At 38.8% G+C, this 17,870-nt stretch overlaps 1 protein-coding gene across 1 annotated transcript; it reads right to left on the reverse strand.

Moving 5' to 3' along the window:
• Window positions 1–1,872: 1,872 nt before the first annotated feature.
• Window positions 1,873–17,581, reverse strand: SRP54 (signal recognition particle 54). The gene is made up of 16 exons (XM_084207300.1): window positions 17,442–17,581; window positions 13,877–13,985; window positions 12,424–12,515; window positions 11,767–11,851; window positions 10,734–10,838; window positions 8,922–8,988; window positions 8,778–8,835; window positions 7,938–8,088; window positions 6,907–7,055; window positions 5,442–5,542; window positions 5,250–5,336; window positions 4,758–4,831; window positions 4,443–4,551; window positions 3,522–3,692; window positions 2,960–3,055; window positions 1,873–2,330 (listed from the first exon to the last, which is right to left on the reverse strand). The coding sequence occupies exons 2-16, from the start codon at window positions 13,952–13,954 to the stop codon at window positions 2,239–2,241; spliced, it is 1,515 nt and encodes a 504-aa protein (XP_084063426.1). The 5' UTR covers window positions 13,955–13,985; window positions 17,442–17,581; the 3' UTR covers window positions 1,873–2,238.
• Window positions 17,582–17,870: the final 289 nt, after the last annotated feature.

Raw genomic sequence — 17,870 nt, forward strand, 5'->3', positions numbered from 1 at the left:
AGTATTTCCAGTGAATTTTGCTTGACTCTAGCTCTTCAACGTTCTTGTATGCTGGACAAAACTTTTCTGCAGACTTTTCTGAGATGCCATAGAGGATGAGGACAAAAACCCTAATGCAAGAAAATGGTGCTGGGAGTGTCATTACACATTTGCCAGGAGAGTTTTATTTGCATCAAGCTATGAAAGGCCATGTAAGTCACCAATCCATTTAGATGTGCTCCTATACAGTTGAACTGTCATTCTTAGTGCCTCCATCATGGATGTATTTTTTCCCAGGCTTGAGATCCTCAGGCAATTTTTCTAAGCAGGCTCCAAAGTATTTTCTACCTGGCTTGCTAAGGTAAGAGTAATATATACACTTTGTTCATTCCAGTATACATCTTAAAAATAACAATTAACACATATTATGGCTTAAAGGAATTGCATTCCCAACTTGCCCTTGTCTCTGCCAACACTCAGCTAGTGACGGCTCTCTTTGTATCTGGTTGCAGTTTTAGTACTTTGGAAATGGTGAACTAAAAGTTAAAACTAAATGTAGGCCACAAGCCGAAAATAGAGTTGAATTGTTGGTAACTTGACAGTCTGACTGAGCCTGTCCTGGAGCACAGTGCTTCACTGTTCATCCTCAATATCCCTATTCATGTTTGATTTCCATCAAAAGCATTAACCATCCACTCTCCCCTAGGGACTGCATTTCAAACCATGATTTCATACTCTTTCCTGCATGGTTTTGCATATTGCATTGGCTTATACTCCTCAAGAAGTGAAAATACTACAAAAAAGGAAAATCAAATTTTAGTAAGTACACCAATTCAGAAGCTGAGGAAAATTCCCCAACAAGCTGGTGATAAGCAAGGACTCATTATTTTGTTATATCTAAAATACAAATATTCAAATTAACTGATCCTTGTGCAGATTAATGCTATGCATAAAATGCAGTGCATTAAGGTAGATGGCATACTTGAAGATTTTTCAGCATTCTCCATCTACTGAACACATACCATTAATCAAGCAGGAGATAGTTTCACATTATAAACTACATTACAGCATATCTCATGTTTTATTAGTGCAAGAGTCTAATTTCATGTATTAGAGATTCCCTGTTAGCTGCCATCTCAGAGAACTGGCTGACAGAGGGACCCACTTGTTTTAATTACTGCATTTAACTTTTATCTAGATAGCAGCAATAGTGTCCATTTACACACTAAACACCGCAGTATATTAAAATTTATAATACACCGTCTTACCCTAAGATAAGGGTACAAGATCTTATCATATTTGCTAAGATCTATGTTGGATTTCAAGGTTCATCTTGGACTACCTAGTTTCTGAATGGTGCCTTTGGATTCTACCCTTTTTACACCAACAGAGTAAACTGAAAACTGCTATAGGAAATTAAGATCAGAATGCAGCTGAGTTGGGGCAGTATGCCCTGTTAAATACAGCTGTCTCTGTTTTAAAGTTCAGTACCAGCACAGAATTCCACCTAATATGCTTTAGAAATTACCTCTAGAACAAAGCAACTGCTTAACTGACAGCCTGGTATGAAGATTATCTTCAGCATACAAGACAGTTTGGTATCTGCACACCTGTATTTTTTCAGTCCCTTGATTCTTTGTGTATAGGGGAAGAACAATGAAAATTTATACAACAAAGTCTTATACAAACCTGAGCACAGCACATCCACATTATAAAAATGCTCCATAGATGAGCACCAACAGCACATTTTTAGGTACTGAGCTATTCTTATAGTATCTATGTCAAACATGAGTTACAACAGTCTTTAGAAAAAAGTCAAACTAAGAAAACAATCTCATTACACACTAAAAGGACAGTTAAAAGGAACTGAAGACACAGGCCATTCCCTTGTTTATAACCACTTAAATTTTATTTTACAGTATATTTGTGACATTTTATGTTACTATAACCAAAGATCAGGGTTGTTTACAAATATAATGGCTGCCATTTGATGTAAACGATTAAAAAGTGTCTCTAAATATTAAAATTTTACATCATGATTTTATTTTATTAAATTGAATTGCTCTTTGTGCCATCAGTTATTAGTGGAGAGGAACTAATTTAAGCAAAAATAGTTTTCAGAAATTAGATGTAGAAACTGAGAAGCCTGGACAAGATTTCAAAAGACCACTCTCTCATCACTGTAAAAAGGAAGAAAGCAAATTCATTCACTGAAGTTGCAATGAAGAGTCAACCAAGTCCATTTGTATTAAGGCTTCTTTACATATTATTGAATCCCATCATGCCTTTCATATTCCCAGCAGCACCTTGTTGAAATTGTCTCATCATTGACTGCAAACCAGCCATGCCACCTGCAGAAAAGAAGTGAGAACATGAATGTGTTAATGAACTGTGAAGCACGCCTCTCTTACTTGAGGCATCATTACTGTACACACACTATTCCAGTAATATACAAAGGCAGGAGCCCAAACTGTCAAACCAGGTTGAAACAGCTATTAAAAATAAAGAATGGAGTGAGTAATTACAGAAAGGTCTGCAAAACACCAGGCTTTAAGTAGGTTTTAAGATTACTTGTGCATTAAGAAGTAGACAGAAGAAAAAAACTTAATGGAATGACTATGATCAGTCAGTAAGGTTCAGTTATGGGAGTCCTTATTTAAAGTTGCTCTTGTCAAATTTAAATACTTGAGCAAATCTTAGAAGAGAAGGGAAGTCTAGGAAGATTTGTTTTATCACAGACATCCTTCACCATTCCAAATACTCCTTTTGAGAGCTGAATCCAAATAAAAGACTAGATTAAGCACTGCTAAGTGCAAAGTATTTGGACTCAACTTTCTGATTCTTGTTCGAAAACCCTAGAAATACTTAATACTGATATTTAATGCAGATAGTCTCCTACCCCTTCCTCACTTCTGTATCTCAAATGCTCCACTATAATTGACAGTCCTCTCTCTTGAAGCTATAAAAAGTCAGCACATACCCATATGATGAAGAACTCTTGGATCCATCATCTTTGCCATCTGCTGATTCAGTTTGGCCAGCTGAGATGGGTTTACGTTCTTGGACATATCACCACCTAAATGAAAAGAAAAGAGCAATCATAAGAAAGTGGATTAACAAATGGTGCTAGAAATAATATAAATCCAAATGTTACCTCCTAATTCTAGATTCATATCCCTGAGCCCGTTATTAGAAGTTACATCAGCCACTAAGAGTCCATTTAGGATCAACAGTCCAGGCACTCCACAAACCAGACTGAAGTGTTAGTACTGTAGTAGTAATCAAATCTGCATTGATAGAAGTACAGTAGCTTTCCGTGCTAAATTACACACTGGTGTCATGAAGAACAGTGCAGTTCTTACCAGTGACATAAAAGAAATTTCAAACATTGTGAAAATGAGCAAACTACAACTCACTTTCTCCTCTACCTAATCAGTATTTTCTCATTTCCTCTGTGTACACACCTCAAGTGACCCCCCCCCCGCCCTTGTTAATAAATTTTAGAGTGGGGTTTTTGGTATTGGTTTAGGGTTTTTTTTTACCTTTGAAAAGCCCTTTGATGCCTCCCATCTTTTTCACCATCTGTGCAAACTTAGTGTATTGGGTTAAAAGCTCCTGAACATCTCTGGTAGAAACACCAGAGCCTCTTGCTACTCTTTGGATTCTTCCTGGTTGCTTACTGAAAACTTTGGCACCATCTGTACTGTCAAGTTCTGCAATTACAGTGTGGAAAAGAAAAATCCATTGAGTCACTGACACTAAAAACTGTTACAATTGGTAACAAACAGCAAACCTGTTTTCAATGTTGAGAATTTAATTTTGAGCCAGAGAATAAAAACTTTGTTTTAAAAGTGACAATGCAAAATTTTACATAAATCACTGAGGCATAATATTCTAGGAAGTAATACTAAGAAGCTCTTACCTTCCTATGGTAATCACTGTGATAGAAAAAAAACTTATGAATAAATTATGATCTTGGGATACTTGGCCTTAAGCCATAGTAATGGATTTAGTGCAAGGGTAAGAGCATACTACTAAAGGAATTCTAGGAGGACTAGAAACAACACTTTGAATTCCAGAGACCAGGCTACGTCAGCAAGTAAATTTGAGGGTGAGTAGGAAAAAGACAGCAATGCCAGATTAAAGATTAACATACCTTATCAATTAGCAAGTATAGCATTGATAATTTATGAACAGTTACAAAACAGTGGATAAAAGTACACAGATTTCCAATAGAATGGAAATTATTTGAAATCCCACCTACTCTACATAGTATCTCTAGATATTTAGATTTAAGAAATTTGGAGACACATGTACTCCTTGCAATTCCCAAGAATGTTAAATATTTGTGATTTTCTGTCACTTCACATGCTGCAATATGAATTTTTGTTTCCAGAAAGATCTCTCTAAATAAGCTTGTTCAACAATCAAGAAAAAAAACCATAGGGTGAAATCTGTATTACCTTGATCATTCATACTGTCCATTATAGTCATGAGTTTCTTTAGCCTTGCCATTGACTCCTGTTCATTGCCTTTACTCATGAAGTCAGTTCCAAAACCAGGGATCATGCCCTTGTTTCAAGAATGGAAAACAAAAGCTGTGTCAGAATAGGCAAAGCTAACTTTAATTAAGCAGAAAGAAATAGAGACAGCAACTGTTAGTTCAGTTGTTGCATACTGCAGAAGGCAAATAATTTCACCTTTTAAAAAGGAGAACACAGATTATAACAAATTTCAATTAAGAGTTTTAAAATAAAATTATTTTGGGGATAACTAACCAAGATCTGACTGAATGGTCCCATTTTCATGATGTTTTGGAATTGTTCATACATATCTCTTAATGTAAATTGACCTGAAGCACAACAACAAAAGAAAAGTTAGCAGAAGTCACACCAGCATTTTGCTCTTACTCTCCTTTTTTAATTATTCTTTGTATTCATAAAGGTAAATACTATACTACATAGATAAGTAGATAAATAAACCTCTTCACTCTTCATATGGCTAAACAGTTTCAGATGGCACATGCTGAACCATTAAGCTAGTTTTTCTGCAGTTGTAGTGTGACAGACTTATCGTTTGAAAAACAGAACTCAATTTACTTGGCTACCTTACATTTACTGGAGAGAGAAAAAAGTATTCTTCACTGAACATGAACAAGTTGTTTGTGTCTACACACAGCACAAATTAACTCAGTGGTCTCTGTTGCAGAGCGCCTGCCATGGTCAGCTCACTGTAATGCCTCTGCTATTCAGGCCTTGGGAATAACTTACCATGTTTTAGCTTTTCTATGAGTGCTTCATTATCATCCAACTTTAACTCATTTACTTTATCTATCAATCCTTCAATATCACCCATACCTGGATAAAGAAAACAGACCTGAAATTAGCATTAAAAAAATACACTTTGACTTTCCATTATCCAATTCTAAATGTCTTTTAAGTACAGTTGTACATTGGACATACCAAGCAGCTTGCTGATGAAAGGCTGTGTTTTAAAGGGTTCAAAGTCATCTATGTGCTCGCCAGTTCCAATAAAAATAATAGGACTCTTGGTGGCAGCAACTCTGTAATAAAATATATTTAATGAAATAGCCTCTCAAACACCATCCATCTTTTATAACTATAATCAGCTAGGCACCATCAACACTATGCATTCTGTCTGAAGTATCTGCCTTACTCCTCAAACTATTAATGAAAAAACACCCAGCACTTGGATGTTTAGCTCAGAGTAGTTAAAAAGATTTTTCTCTAATTACTACTTTATAAAATACAAACTCTGTTTGGAAAAAACCAGAAATAGAATTTGCTAATTTTCATTGCTGAATTTAAGAAACATGAGAGGAAAGAAAGAAAAATAAGTCATCTCCAGTTTATCCTAATACTGGGCTATTACTGATACATACACTGAACTAATTATAATACTGTCAGATGACATGCATTTACTACAATTCCTTCAAGGTACCTCATACAAAAGACAATCTCATTTTCAATACAGGAAAAAGCTCAGACATAAGAAAACTCAGAACCTTTCCACCACACTGGTACTATCTTTTCGATAAAACTTAGCTTCCAGTCCACAGACAGTACAGAGCAAACATAACACACTTAAAGCACACAAGCATACAACAACTTGAACAAGAGCAAAATGAAAATACCAAAAGCTTTAGTCTTCCAACATTATGCTATAAATAAAGCAAAATACATATGGCAATTTAGGAACTCTAACACTTCAGGTCAAAGACAGGCAGGGATTTAGCAAGTCAGGGTCAGTTATTTTGACTGTTTTGAAAAAAAATCTCAGGTCCAGACAAGCTGTATCATTGAAAGGCAGTTGAAACAATCATATAAGACTGAAGATAAAATGTAGCATTTTCTGGTCAAAACTGCCAAGATACAGGACATGGAAAGTCCAACAAGAAAGGAATTTGGGTAAGTATGACCGCAGACAACTTTTCATCAAGCTTCTGGACACTGCCAATCCAGAAGTTTGATTTGCATTATAGTTTTAAGGTCACATATGATGAGGTACAATTTTTCCCCTTTTGGAAAAAATCTCTTGAGATGCAAAACTCTTCATTTAAGTCATATCTATTGAGCCCAAATTTATCTTTCTGCAGGAATGCCTAGAACACAACAGGCAATGAATATTGCTTGATGCTGACTTCAGAAGACAAAAGTTTGACCTATGACAATACAAACTACTGTACTGAAAATAACATCAGCATTCAGTGACAGGATGTAAGTACCATCAAGAGGTGATCCTACCCACCAGAGGAAGGATAAGAATCTAAGTGTGACTGTGACTGACTGAGATTCTGTGCAGTGTGACAGCAACATTGCACAGGACAGGTTTCTGCGAGACACTAACGCATTTCACAGCTGGCTGTGCAGGGCCAGATGTTGGACACTGTAAAAGCACAGTACTTACGCACTAAGAGCTCCACCTCCTTTGGCATGTCCATCAAGCTTAGTAACAATAACAGAAGCTACATCTACTTTGTCTTTGAAAGCTTTAGCTTGAGCTTCACAAGCTTGGCCAATGGAAGCATCCATCACATAAACAATGTTATCTGGTTGCTAGGAGAAATGAGATACACAAAATAATCATTTCCTGCTTTACTAAACAACGTTCATGCAGCATTATTATTATTATATAGGTTCAGTAACAGAACTTACTGCAATAACAGTATATAAGAGCTGTATGCTAGAGTTTAAAACAGGACCACTGTTTTATGAACAGTATTATCTAAGGACCATTTAAAAAATTTTGATGCTGAATGACTATATGATTTATCTACAACACAAAACATTACAATTTAATAGGTTTGTGCTTATTAGTTATGATTCAAGTGATTTTAGCCAGTATCTTGAGCCAATAAGATAATTAGATGCAATTTAAGAGCTAGCATCTTTCATTTGGTTTTACATTCAGATATTAAAGACATCCATTCCTCTAAAAATAAGTTAGCCATTACCAGGAATTGTGTGGGAAGTGTCATATTGTCATGCAAGACCACAGAATCAAACAAATAGCCAGACTTTTTAAGCCCATAGAAACAACAGCTTCATTTACATATCAAAACTGTTGAAAGTTATCCAGTCATCTCTCTCTCCATGCAATTATTTGTGACAATCACAGAAAGTTTAGTATTCATAGTTAAAGGAAACCAGACCAGACTGGTTCTTTTATCTAGTTTTTCAATGCAAAGATCCTGAAAAGGAAAAGTTAAAGCAGGAATGGCAGTCTGGTTATATGCAAGCATCCTTGAACAGAAGAATAGAAGAATTAAAATCATCACAAAACTAACAAGCACTGGTAATTCAGCCTTTGCTTATTCATATCTGTTTGTAATATCGAATATAATCTAGGAGTTAAAGCACAATGCACACAGAACATGAGGATAAGATGAATCAACTGTCATCAAACACCAAGTTACTGTATTTCTCAGAACTACTCACTATGGCATTAGCAACTTGTAACATTTCTTCAAACAAAGAGTCTTCTTGTTTGTGACGTCCACTTGTATCAACAATGATTATTTCAAAGTTTTCATTCTTAAATTTCTCAACACCTTCTGAGGCAATTATTACAGGATCCATTTCTGTATAGCTGATCAAAAAGAGAAACAAAAAGATTCAGAATTTCATCATTTGACTATAAACTTGTTAACTGTAAGTCTATCTGGATTTCAAGAGGGAACTCCTCTTATGTAAAGCAAAAATTGGTTACAACTATGTCTTCCTAAGCCATTTACCCTTACTGCTCAGTAAACTAAAGCACAAAGCCTGAAGTCTATCTCACATGCTGGAAGCTGCAGTAAGGTCTACAAGACCCTCTCTCAAATATGATTTAGCTGAGCCTCTAGACTGTTCACCTTCAGTGAACCTTAGGAGAAAGTTATTTACTGCCTTATAAAAAGACATTTCAGGTCCACCTCTGTCTCTATTTGATAATAAAAATTAAGCATCCAAAAATTATATCCTTTGATCTGTGAGATACTTCCCAAAAATCTGGCCAGGGTTGGTAAAAGCCTGTGAACTGCTATACATCGAGTAAACACCATAGGGAATTATTCCTAGACACCTGATCTCTTTGTACACTATCCTACCTGCTACTCCTGGCAATATACTGAACTGGACAGAATTTTCATCTGATCAGAGCAAGTATTACTCAGAATATATTATTAAAACGAAAGAAATTAGGCCATGCTAGATGGGTTTTAGTGCAAAATGTTCAGAACAGAACAATACATAACTGGAGTTGAATTGTTCTCCAAAGTGTTTCTGAATAATGCTTACCTCCCATAAAAAGGAATTCTTGCTTTTGTGGCATTCTGCTTTAACTGGTCAAAAGCACCTGTAAAACAGGTATAGTCAAGGGACTACTTAAGGAAATCTTCAAATATTATAGATAGAGAACTACATCATTAAAGTCTGTGTTACCTGCTCTGTATGTGTCGGCACATATTAGACAAGTCTTCCAGCCTTTCCTCTGATAGAAGTATGCTAACTGAAATTAAACCCAAAACAAGTAGTTACACCAAAGTCCCATTGACATGGCACTTCTAACAGTCTGAAGTCACACACAGAGGAGACAAACTCAGGCCAGCCCTTCTAGAACTGAGGCCACAGAGTAAGACTAGTCACGGTTAGCATGGCCATTACTTAGAAAAGCATGTTATAAATGATTATTAATGGCAAGATGAAAACACCTGCTTGACTCTGGTTCTCATTTCAATTTCTTGAAATGGCAATCTCTAGGAATGACTACAAATAACTTAAGTTCTCATTTTACTTACTCCTGAATTCTTCTTAGTGTTAATACTGCAGATTGGACTAGCATGTAGAAACTACCCAAAGCAATACCTCAATATCAAGTACCATAATGGCTACAACTTGTACAGCTCTATGTTTTTGTACTTTCAGAGGAACAAAGATATTTCCATTGAAAGGACATGTTTTAAAGCAGTGGACAGAATCCTTAACCTTCCTACAACACTCAGCTTCACTGGGGCAACATATATTCACAAAACACTGACCAAACATAAACGTTCAAAATGAAGTTCACCTACATAAGCACTTAAGAAAGTCTTCTCAAATCAGAGCAGGCTATGCTGAATATTTCACTATGTGTGCATCTCAAAAGGAGATGACAAAAAACCCAATGAAGATGTGTCTTTTTTCCACAGGATGATTTCTTCTCACAACCTGGAATGTATCAAGCTTTGTCCTAGGGTGAATGATGAATGAGTCAAGAGCTTACGGTTTAAGGTAAAAGGGCAGATTAGTGAAGGTGATGCTGTTGTGGGTGTTTGTTACAGGCCACCTGATCAGACAGAGCAAGTGGAGGATGCTCTGTGGGCAGCTTGAAACAGCCTCAAAGTCATGGGCCCTGGTTCTTGTGGGGGACTTTAACTACCCTGACATCTGCTGGAGAAGCAACACAGTGAAGCACAAACAGTGCAGGAGGTTCCTGGAAAATGGAAAGCAGAGATTACAACTTCCTGTCATAGGAAGGGGACAATCCCACAAGGAATGGTGTGCTGTTTGATCTTTAACAAACAGGTAAGGCCTTGTTGCAGAATGTGAACATATGTTGATTCAGAGCATTCTTTTTTTAACCTTAAAAAAATACAAACACAAATTTCCTCAATGAATCTGGGGCTGGAAGAGGCTTCACATCAACTTACACTTAACTGATACTTTGTATCTAATACAAAGGTCAAATTCCACTGTTTTTCTAAATAAGCAATGGCATAAACACCCATTCTTAGTATTTAGTATTAAACTTAGAAAGTGAACTACAATGTTGTGGTTTAACTAAGTACAAGAATAAAGACTCTCTTATAGGGTATTGTTTCATCAAGAGTTCAGTTTAAAAATCTTTGGAGGAAGTCCTACAAGCCATAAATTGCCCCAAAAGAATATTACTTTCAACATTCATTTCATCTCAGAAACACCTCTGCAAATGTATCTCTACATGGTAGTGAGTTAGAACTTTCTTACTAACAAAACCAGCACAGATCACAAGCCAGTCCTACCTAGGAGCCCAATGACCACCAGCACCAGAACTCCCCCCAAAAAAAAGAAAAAAAAAACCAACCAAACAAAAAAATCAACCAAACAAAAAAACCACAAAAAACAAAACAAAACAAAAAACCAACCAAACAAAAACAAACAAACAAAAAAACCCCCCAGAAAACCCACACCCTATAAACAAACCAAAAACCATGCAAAGAGATCTACTGCACCTACCTTTGAACAAGTTGTTGTTTTACCACTTCCTTGCAAACCAACAAACATTATAATATTCTGTTTTCCTTTGGTAGGTGTCCATGCCTTGACTCCAGGATCTACAAGCTAAAGAACAAAGAGTAACATAGATAGCAGAACCAAATCTCAAAAGCACAGAACAGTTGGTGTCACAGTAATGCTAGCTGCCTGGTTTCATACTCAAAGGAGAAAACCAGTTTTTGCACAGTCTTATCTTAATTTGGCTTAGATCTTTGTTGATCTACAGGGAACAACAACAGCCCTTACAAGGTATCTATAGTATATAATTTACTGCATAATAATTCTGCAACAACAGTGTTAATTTCTTTCTAACACCAAGCACAGTCAAGATGGACTGTATATATGGCACAAGGATAACAACCAACACGGGAAGGTGACCTCCACCACTCTTGTCACTGCTCAGGATGGGCTTCCAGTGAGAATCCTACAGCACAGAAGGCTTTTTAGGGTTGCTGCCTCACTTGTGAAATGAGTAGAAGGTAGATACATTCCTGAGAGCCACCATATCTCTGGGCACAGACTACAAAAGAACAAATGACTACACTGTTAATTGGAAAGAGGGCAGAATACAGATATTCAAGTCCTGGATTGACCAAGCAGGCAGATTAATGAGACATGTAGCATTGAGCTGCTGGGTTGTTATTTATCACTTTTCCAAAGGCTTATAAGTAGTTGGAACATTAGGGTAGCAAAGCGGTATTCTGGGACAACCAGAGGCAATCTAGAAACTAGCAGTACTTTACTCTCGTCTTTACATTTCAATTGAAGAATAAGAACAGTTGAACTTAAAGCTTGAACTGAAGTTAGTTTGAGAAATGCCCGGGATGCAGTTTCAATGAGAACACTGCAGTTTGCAGTACTGGAGTTATGCTTTCACATCAGAAAACCTAACTGCAGGTACCACACAACCACCTAAAAGCTTGCCTTGCTACTGCACTACTTCCAAGCCCAGACTGTACAAGGAAAGTGATGCAATGCAGAATTTAAGTCCTACCTTAACAAGCTCTTTAAAGACTGCATGCTGGATCATTTTCCTTTTGTTAAGGCCAGATGCCATTTCTTCAAGATCAATTGCAGACCTGAGTTTGAGAAAAGCATGAAACACTAGCATAACTCAAAGCATCATTTAAACCTAGTAATAAAGTTTTTGGAACTGCAACAGCACCCTGATTTGTTCTGAGATAGGATGTACTTAAGAAGTGACATGCACTGGAGACATTCTTATGCAGAGGACAAAACCAAGTTTCCAAAATGTATCTTTAAGACTTGCATTTACTTAAATTAATCTGAAAATAGGCAGAGTAACAGTGCTAGTCACATACACAGATTTATTTATAGCCAGCACAGAACATGTGAAGATGATGTATCTAGGAAGTAATGAAGAACTTGTTTATCAGACGACTCAACTGATGACAGCAACAGATTTTTGAAACAAGCCTGTAACAGGAATAAATGGCTAAATTTGACCAAAAGACTCTTTTGATGGAATCAGTGAAACATTTAGTTCAAACAGCTGTTTTCCTGTTAAAAATAAACTGTGTGTTTCTAAAAAACCCCAAGATATTGTTATAAATTAGTTGTTCTTTTGTAACCTCAAATTACAACTTTTACAAATATCAAAAGTTAAATGCATTTTGATTATTTCACTTACTTGACATTTTCTCTAAGTTGCTTCACAAGTTTGATATTAACATCAGCTTCCAGTAATGCTGTACATACTTCTTTTAACATAGCATTTAAAACCTTTGGAATAAAAAAGAAAAATCAGAAAAATTGTTTTACAACACACAGAGATTAACTAGGCTGGTATTAGCTCAAAATAAGAATGTGAAAGTCTATTTATGATATAAGCATGGCTTGCACAAATTAAATGCATGTAGTCCTACCATTAAATCAACTGTCGCAAAAAAAGTCTGTGCATTTGTTCCTACATAAAAACAATTTAAATCTGAAAGGGAAGGGTTCTCAATTGTAACAACTGCACACTATAGAACACTAACACAACACTTCCTACTGCATTATGACAAACAGCTCACATGGCAAAAGGACTTCCTCTTGGTACTCCTTAGAGAGTACACCTAAAAAATCTCAGATCACAACACCATTTCTGTAACAGAATTCCCCAGCTAAAGATGGACACCCTGCTACCTGCATTTCCAGAAACTGGACTGCTGCTCTGACTGTGTGCCTTTTAGGCAAGCAGGTGCCTCAGCTGGAAACCCTGTTTATTCTAAGTTTTCAAAGTCTTGAACAGAAAGATTTTTCTGAAAGTAACACCTGCATAAATGGCCTCATTTTCACATCTCGAGCTCTTGCAGGATAAAAGTTTCCATTGCTGAAAAAATTTAATTGGGCTGTATTTGATTCAATTAAGGATTTTTTCTCTCCTAGCAGAAGATACATTAAAACATTTTCTCTATACATAAGTTCTAACCTCACAGCTCTCAATGAGCCTATTTTTTAGTTAATTTAAGCCACACATCTTTCCACCTGAAAAGAATTTCTAGCAATCTATGTACTCAGAGACCCTTTGAAATCATCACATCAGTTAGCTTTCCATCTTGCATTGAACTCCTATGACAGAACACACTCAGTTCCATTTGCAAACTCTTACTTAGAGAAAACACAAGCCATACTAAGCCAAACAAAATTCCAGAACCACACGCTGGTTTGAACATAAAGGCAATAAATGCAACGCATTCCTCACAATTCAGACAGCAAAGTTTACGTTTATTCTTCCACATTTCAGCTTCTAGCAGCCTAAAACACATCTGCATAGTCTGCCTGTGCTCACACACGCATAAATCAGAGCAGGCACCACCTTCCATCCAAACTGCCTCCACACAACACTAATCTCCCTAAATACAGCCACCAGGCTCAAGGACCCTTTGACCATGGGACCCACTATTTCTGAGGTGATGACCCACATATAAATCTAGCTTTAAGTTCTGGCAGTACTGCTAGGGGGTTAAAACCCTTAGTAGAAATTTTACTTGAAGGAAAAAGAAGTCTAAGTAGCCCACTTCAAGCTTCTCATCAGCCTGTGAGAACTTTTTCTCAGACCTTTTCCAGTGCTAGTGCCATCACATTTGTACACTACATACCTCTTCATTGATGATTGTGGCATTGCTCAGTGAGCGCAATGCTGAAGTTATTTTTCTTCCAAGATCTGCCAGCACCATTTTGGCGGCTTCAAGTACAACTCAGATGGATCTGAAAAAAAAAAATTAAAAATAAAATTTTAAACCAGTTGAAGCTGTGCCTTCACAAATTAATTATCAAGCAACTTTTGGGTAAGAATCCTGTTTTGCATTCCAGAAAATCCACAAGTTTTCCTTTTTAAGGTTATTTTTAGGAAATATTGGCCTGAAGTTAATTTTAGGCAATCCTGATGGCCTACTTAAAAAGAGAGATACCACACTTCAATTAGGAAGGATATCACTGTGTAGAATAAATGTGCATTGAATTCACCATGGAAAAAAAAGAACCAAAACAGTCCAGACAGACAGAAAAAATGCCAGCTGCTCTTTATCCTCTTATCAGCAATATGCTACATAACAGAGTAAAATCAAGCAGAACAGCCTAGAAACACTGCATCTTGCAAGGACAGTATGACCAGAAGCATAATATTTTGCTAGCAAAAGTCAACATTATTTATCAGTTGCATTTTATCCGGCTTTCATTAATCAAGCTGAATTTCCCATTTCAGTAACCCTACAAACATACTTGCATTTTAATAAGCAAAATTCATACTGTAGTTTTTAATGGCTGTATTGGAAAAACAGACTATTTTTGCTCACTAGAAACAAAAATCTCACATATAAGCCTAAACCATACCATAATTTACACTTAGAAAACCAGAAAAAGTTAATTTCTGAAGGGTACACATTTTAGTCAACATGCTAAACTACTCCACCCCCTATATTAGGCAGCAAGATATTCAGGAAAACACAGGCAGAATCAGCAATCTAAAATTCTCATTCAGGGCAAATCAAAACTTGTCTGAAGAGCAAAAATTTGCAACACCACAGCTACTGCTGAAATTAAGTATTTCAAATACTGCTTGTTTATCTTCCACTTTTGGTGTTGCTTTCCTGTACACAGCTGAAACTACTTCCTTGCTGATAGCCCAAACTGGAATCTCACATTTGAGCTCCTCCTTTCAGAACTGAAAACCAAATTCTCAATAATGGGAGTCTCTGTAATCAAAACAGATCAGAGTTTCAAAGATTTTTGGGACTTCCCCCTGCCTCAAATGAGAGGAAAACAGAGAAGAAAGGCCAATCCATTTATTGAAATGTAGAATGTACCACTAGCTACATTCTGATTTTATTTAATAGACAGGGCATCAATGTGGCTAACAAAGCAGCTCACTGTATACACACATTGAGATTTATCAGCCGCACAAACCCAAAAAGCAAGGTTTAAAGTGTTTTAAAATGTTAAAGTGTTTTATTATTTATAAATAATAAAAGATACATTCCAAAAGAGCTAAAACAGGGCTCCCATGTAAGCCAACCTCCTGACTGCTTTGTCTAATTGAGTTACTATTGTTACCAACTTGGTAGGTTAAACCAGCAACAAAACCCTAAAAACACCTGCCAGTCTAGCCCACCCTCCCCTGATACTAAGGTCACAATGCAGAACAGTCTCCAGGAGCTTCAGAAGATGTAGGATAAATAAATCCCATGTAAGTACAGGAGCTGAGTATGGCAAATGACAAAAATAAATATATTTATACATTTTAGATTTAATGCACATTGAATGTACAAGCAATGATATCCATTACAATGCCATTTCAATATTAATTTAAAAAATAAGTCTAAGGGACTCTGCCAGTAAAGTATTTGCAAACCAGTATGCTAATAGAAATAGATGTCCATCTTCTTACATTGCTGGAAAGGGACTTCTACATGTTATCTGAAGTGGTAAAATTCCAAGGCTTCCTTACAAGGCATACAAGTCATATTATTGCAGAATAAGTCTAGAAAAGCATTATCAATAGGCTCTAAGCAAAACAGATGTTCAAAACATTTTCTGGGTCATTTTCTGTGATAATCACAACGTATAAGAAAAAACAAAGCCACCAAACCTTTAAAAATAGTGCTGCACCCCAGTAAGTTTTGAGCAGCTAAAATGACAACCAGTGACAGAACTTAACTATAACACTTGGATATATCAGCTAAGAAATTTGATAGGATGACCAACATACAGAAGTCATGTGAATACTCAATATTTAAAATTAGTTTTCAGAGTTCTACAGATCTCCAAATACAGAAAGTTAATTACGTGCTAATAAATGAACGTTTCCTCTGCAGAACTCCAAAAGCTTCTTCCGACAGCCTTACAATAGGAATAATTCAAATCCTTTGCTAAGGAAATGAGTTTAAGCATTTCTATATAAACTGCTCTTACTAGCACATTAAGAAATCCTAAGTCATCAGAATTTCTAAGGGCTGCCAAGTACAGAAATTAATAGAACTTGTGACACAGTCCATCCAAGTTGAGAGAACACTCCAGACAAAAAGACACGCAAGATGTTTTAGCAGGTAGCCAGCCTGGGCTGGCAGCTATCCAGAAGGGCATTAGCAGTAACCGCACTGCAGAAGGTGTGTGTGCTGAGCAGCCCTAGCTCCGGGCAGTTCACCCTGCATGCAGCACCCCACAGACACACAGAGCAGGGCTGGGGCCGGCCTGGGCTGAGCAAGGCCACGGGCTCTGCACAGTCCGATCTCCTCCAGCCGCAGCAGCCTGGGCACCGCCACACTGAGCTCCCAGGTCACGGTGCTGCTGCAAGCCCACGAGCTCTGTGCTTCACCCACTCCAGGCATACAGGGGCAGCAGAAATAGTGCATGTCTTACTGTGGCATAGCAAACCAGCAGTGAAGCAATTCTGAGGAGACAGACTGCCCAGCCTGCCCACCCACCCATAAACCTCCAACCAGGTCGCTCTAGCTAAACTGTGTATGTGGTTTTGAAAAAAAAACATAAGCTTAACAGGTAACAGCAGTTTAAACAGCTGCTTTAAAAGATAGCAGCTGTTTAAAAAGATAAGAAGCAAAAGGAACACTTAAAAACTGCACAATAAACTTGCACTACACGTATACATACACGGGTTAAGACCAATTGCAAGTCTAACACTGTAACAGAGAAGCGGCTGTTTCAGAGTTGGGAATGCCTTGAGCTACTGCAGCTATCCTCAACCTCAACTTACGAGTTTCCACCTTCTAAAATTACCCGGCTGACGACGGGAAGGCGCCCCCAAGGCAGCAGCAGGGAACGGCTGTCTCTCTTATGGCCCAATGCCCTCGTTTTCACCGGAGAGTGATGAAGGCAGAGCCCGGTATATGTGCCCGGCCGCTGCCTTTGCTCTGGGCTGGCCACGGACAGTGGGCGGACACCGGCTGGGCGAGTCCCGTCCCGGTGCTGTGGCCGGCAGCGGCTTGGTCCGAGAGGCCAGAACTGCTCCCGCGGAGCTCCGCCGGACTGAGGGCCCTGCCCGGCCCGGGCTGCCGCAGGACAGACCGCCGCCGCTCCCCGGGGTTGGCAGGCACCGGTCCCTCCTCCTTGCCCGCCGGGACTGGGCCGGGGGCTCTCCCCGTCACGAAAAACCGCGGCGGGTCGCGGTCCCGCTTACGGAGCGGCTACGACGGCAGCGCGAGCACTCACCGGGAGCGCGGCGCGGGGCCCGCGGCGGAGCCGTGCCCAGCCCAGCCCGCCGGGGCGAGGCTGCCCAGCGAGACTCCGCTGGATCGCGATGAGTCGCGGCCGCCGCCGACCAGGGAAACGTCAGCACTGGCCGTCGCCCCACAGGCCCCCGTTGGCTTCCGTTTCCGGGACCTTCGCGGCACCACTGCGTCGTTAAGGTGGCACCGTGTAAACGTCCGGCGCGCACCCCGAGCGGCACAGGCGGCAATTGCGCCGCGCCGCCTTAAGGCGGGGCGGGAGGGGCGGCCGTGGGCGGGGCAGGGAGGGCAGAGCTCCTCCCCCGCCGCCCTGCCGTCAGCGGTGGGCGGGGCCGGGCGCGGCGCCGAGAGGCAGCGCGAGCGCGCGCCGGGAGAGGGCGCCGAAGGGCGGGACCGAGCATGCGTAAAGGGC

The sequence above is a fragment of the Fringilla coelebs genome, assembly GCF_963513975.1.
Source record: "Fringilla coelebs genome assembly, chromosome: 6".
NCBI lineage: Eukaryota > Metazoa > Chordata > Aves > Passeriformes > Fringillidae > Fringilla > Fringilla coelebs.

Bases quoted from the DNA above. Each gene is read 5' to 3' on its own strand.
- SRP54 (XM_084207300.1), bottom strand. From the start codon at position 13,954: ATGGTGCTGGCAGATCTTGGAAGAAAAATAACTTCAGCATTGCGCTCA. The intron at 10,839-11,766 runs GTAGGACTTAAA...TTTGTTCTTTAG, and splicing joins TCTTTAAAGAGCTTGTTAAG to CTTGTAGATCCTGGAGTCAA. The intron at 5,543-6,906 runs GTAAGTACTGTG...ATTTTATTACAG, and splicing joins GGAGGTGGAGCTCTTAGTGC to AGTTGCTGCCACCAAGAGTC.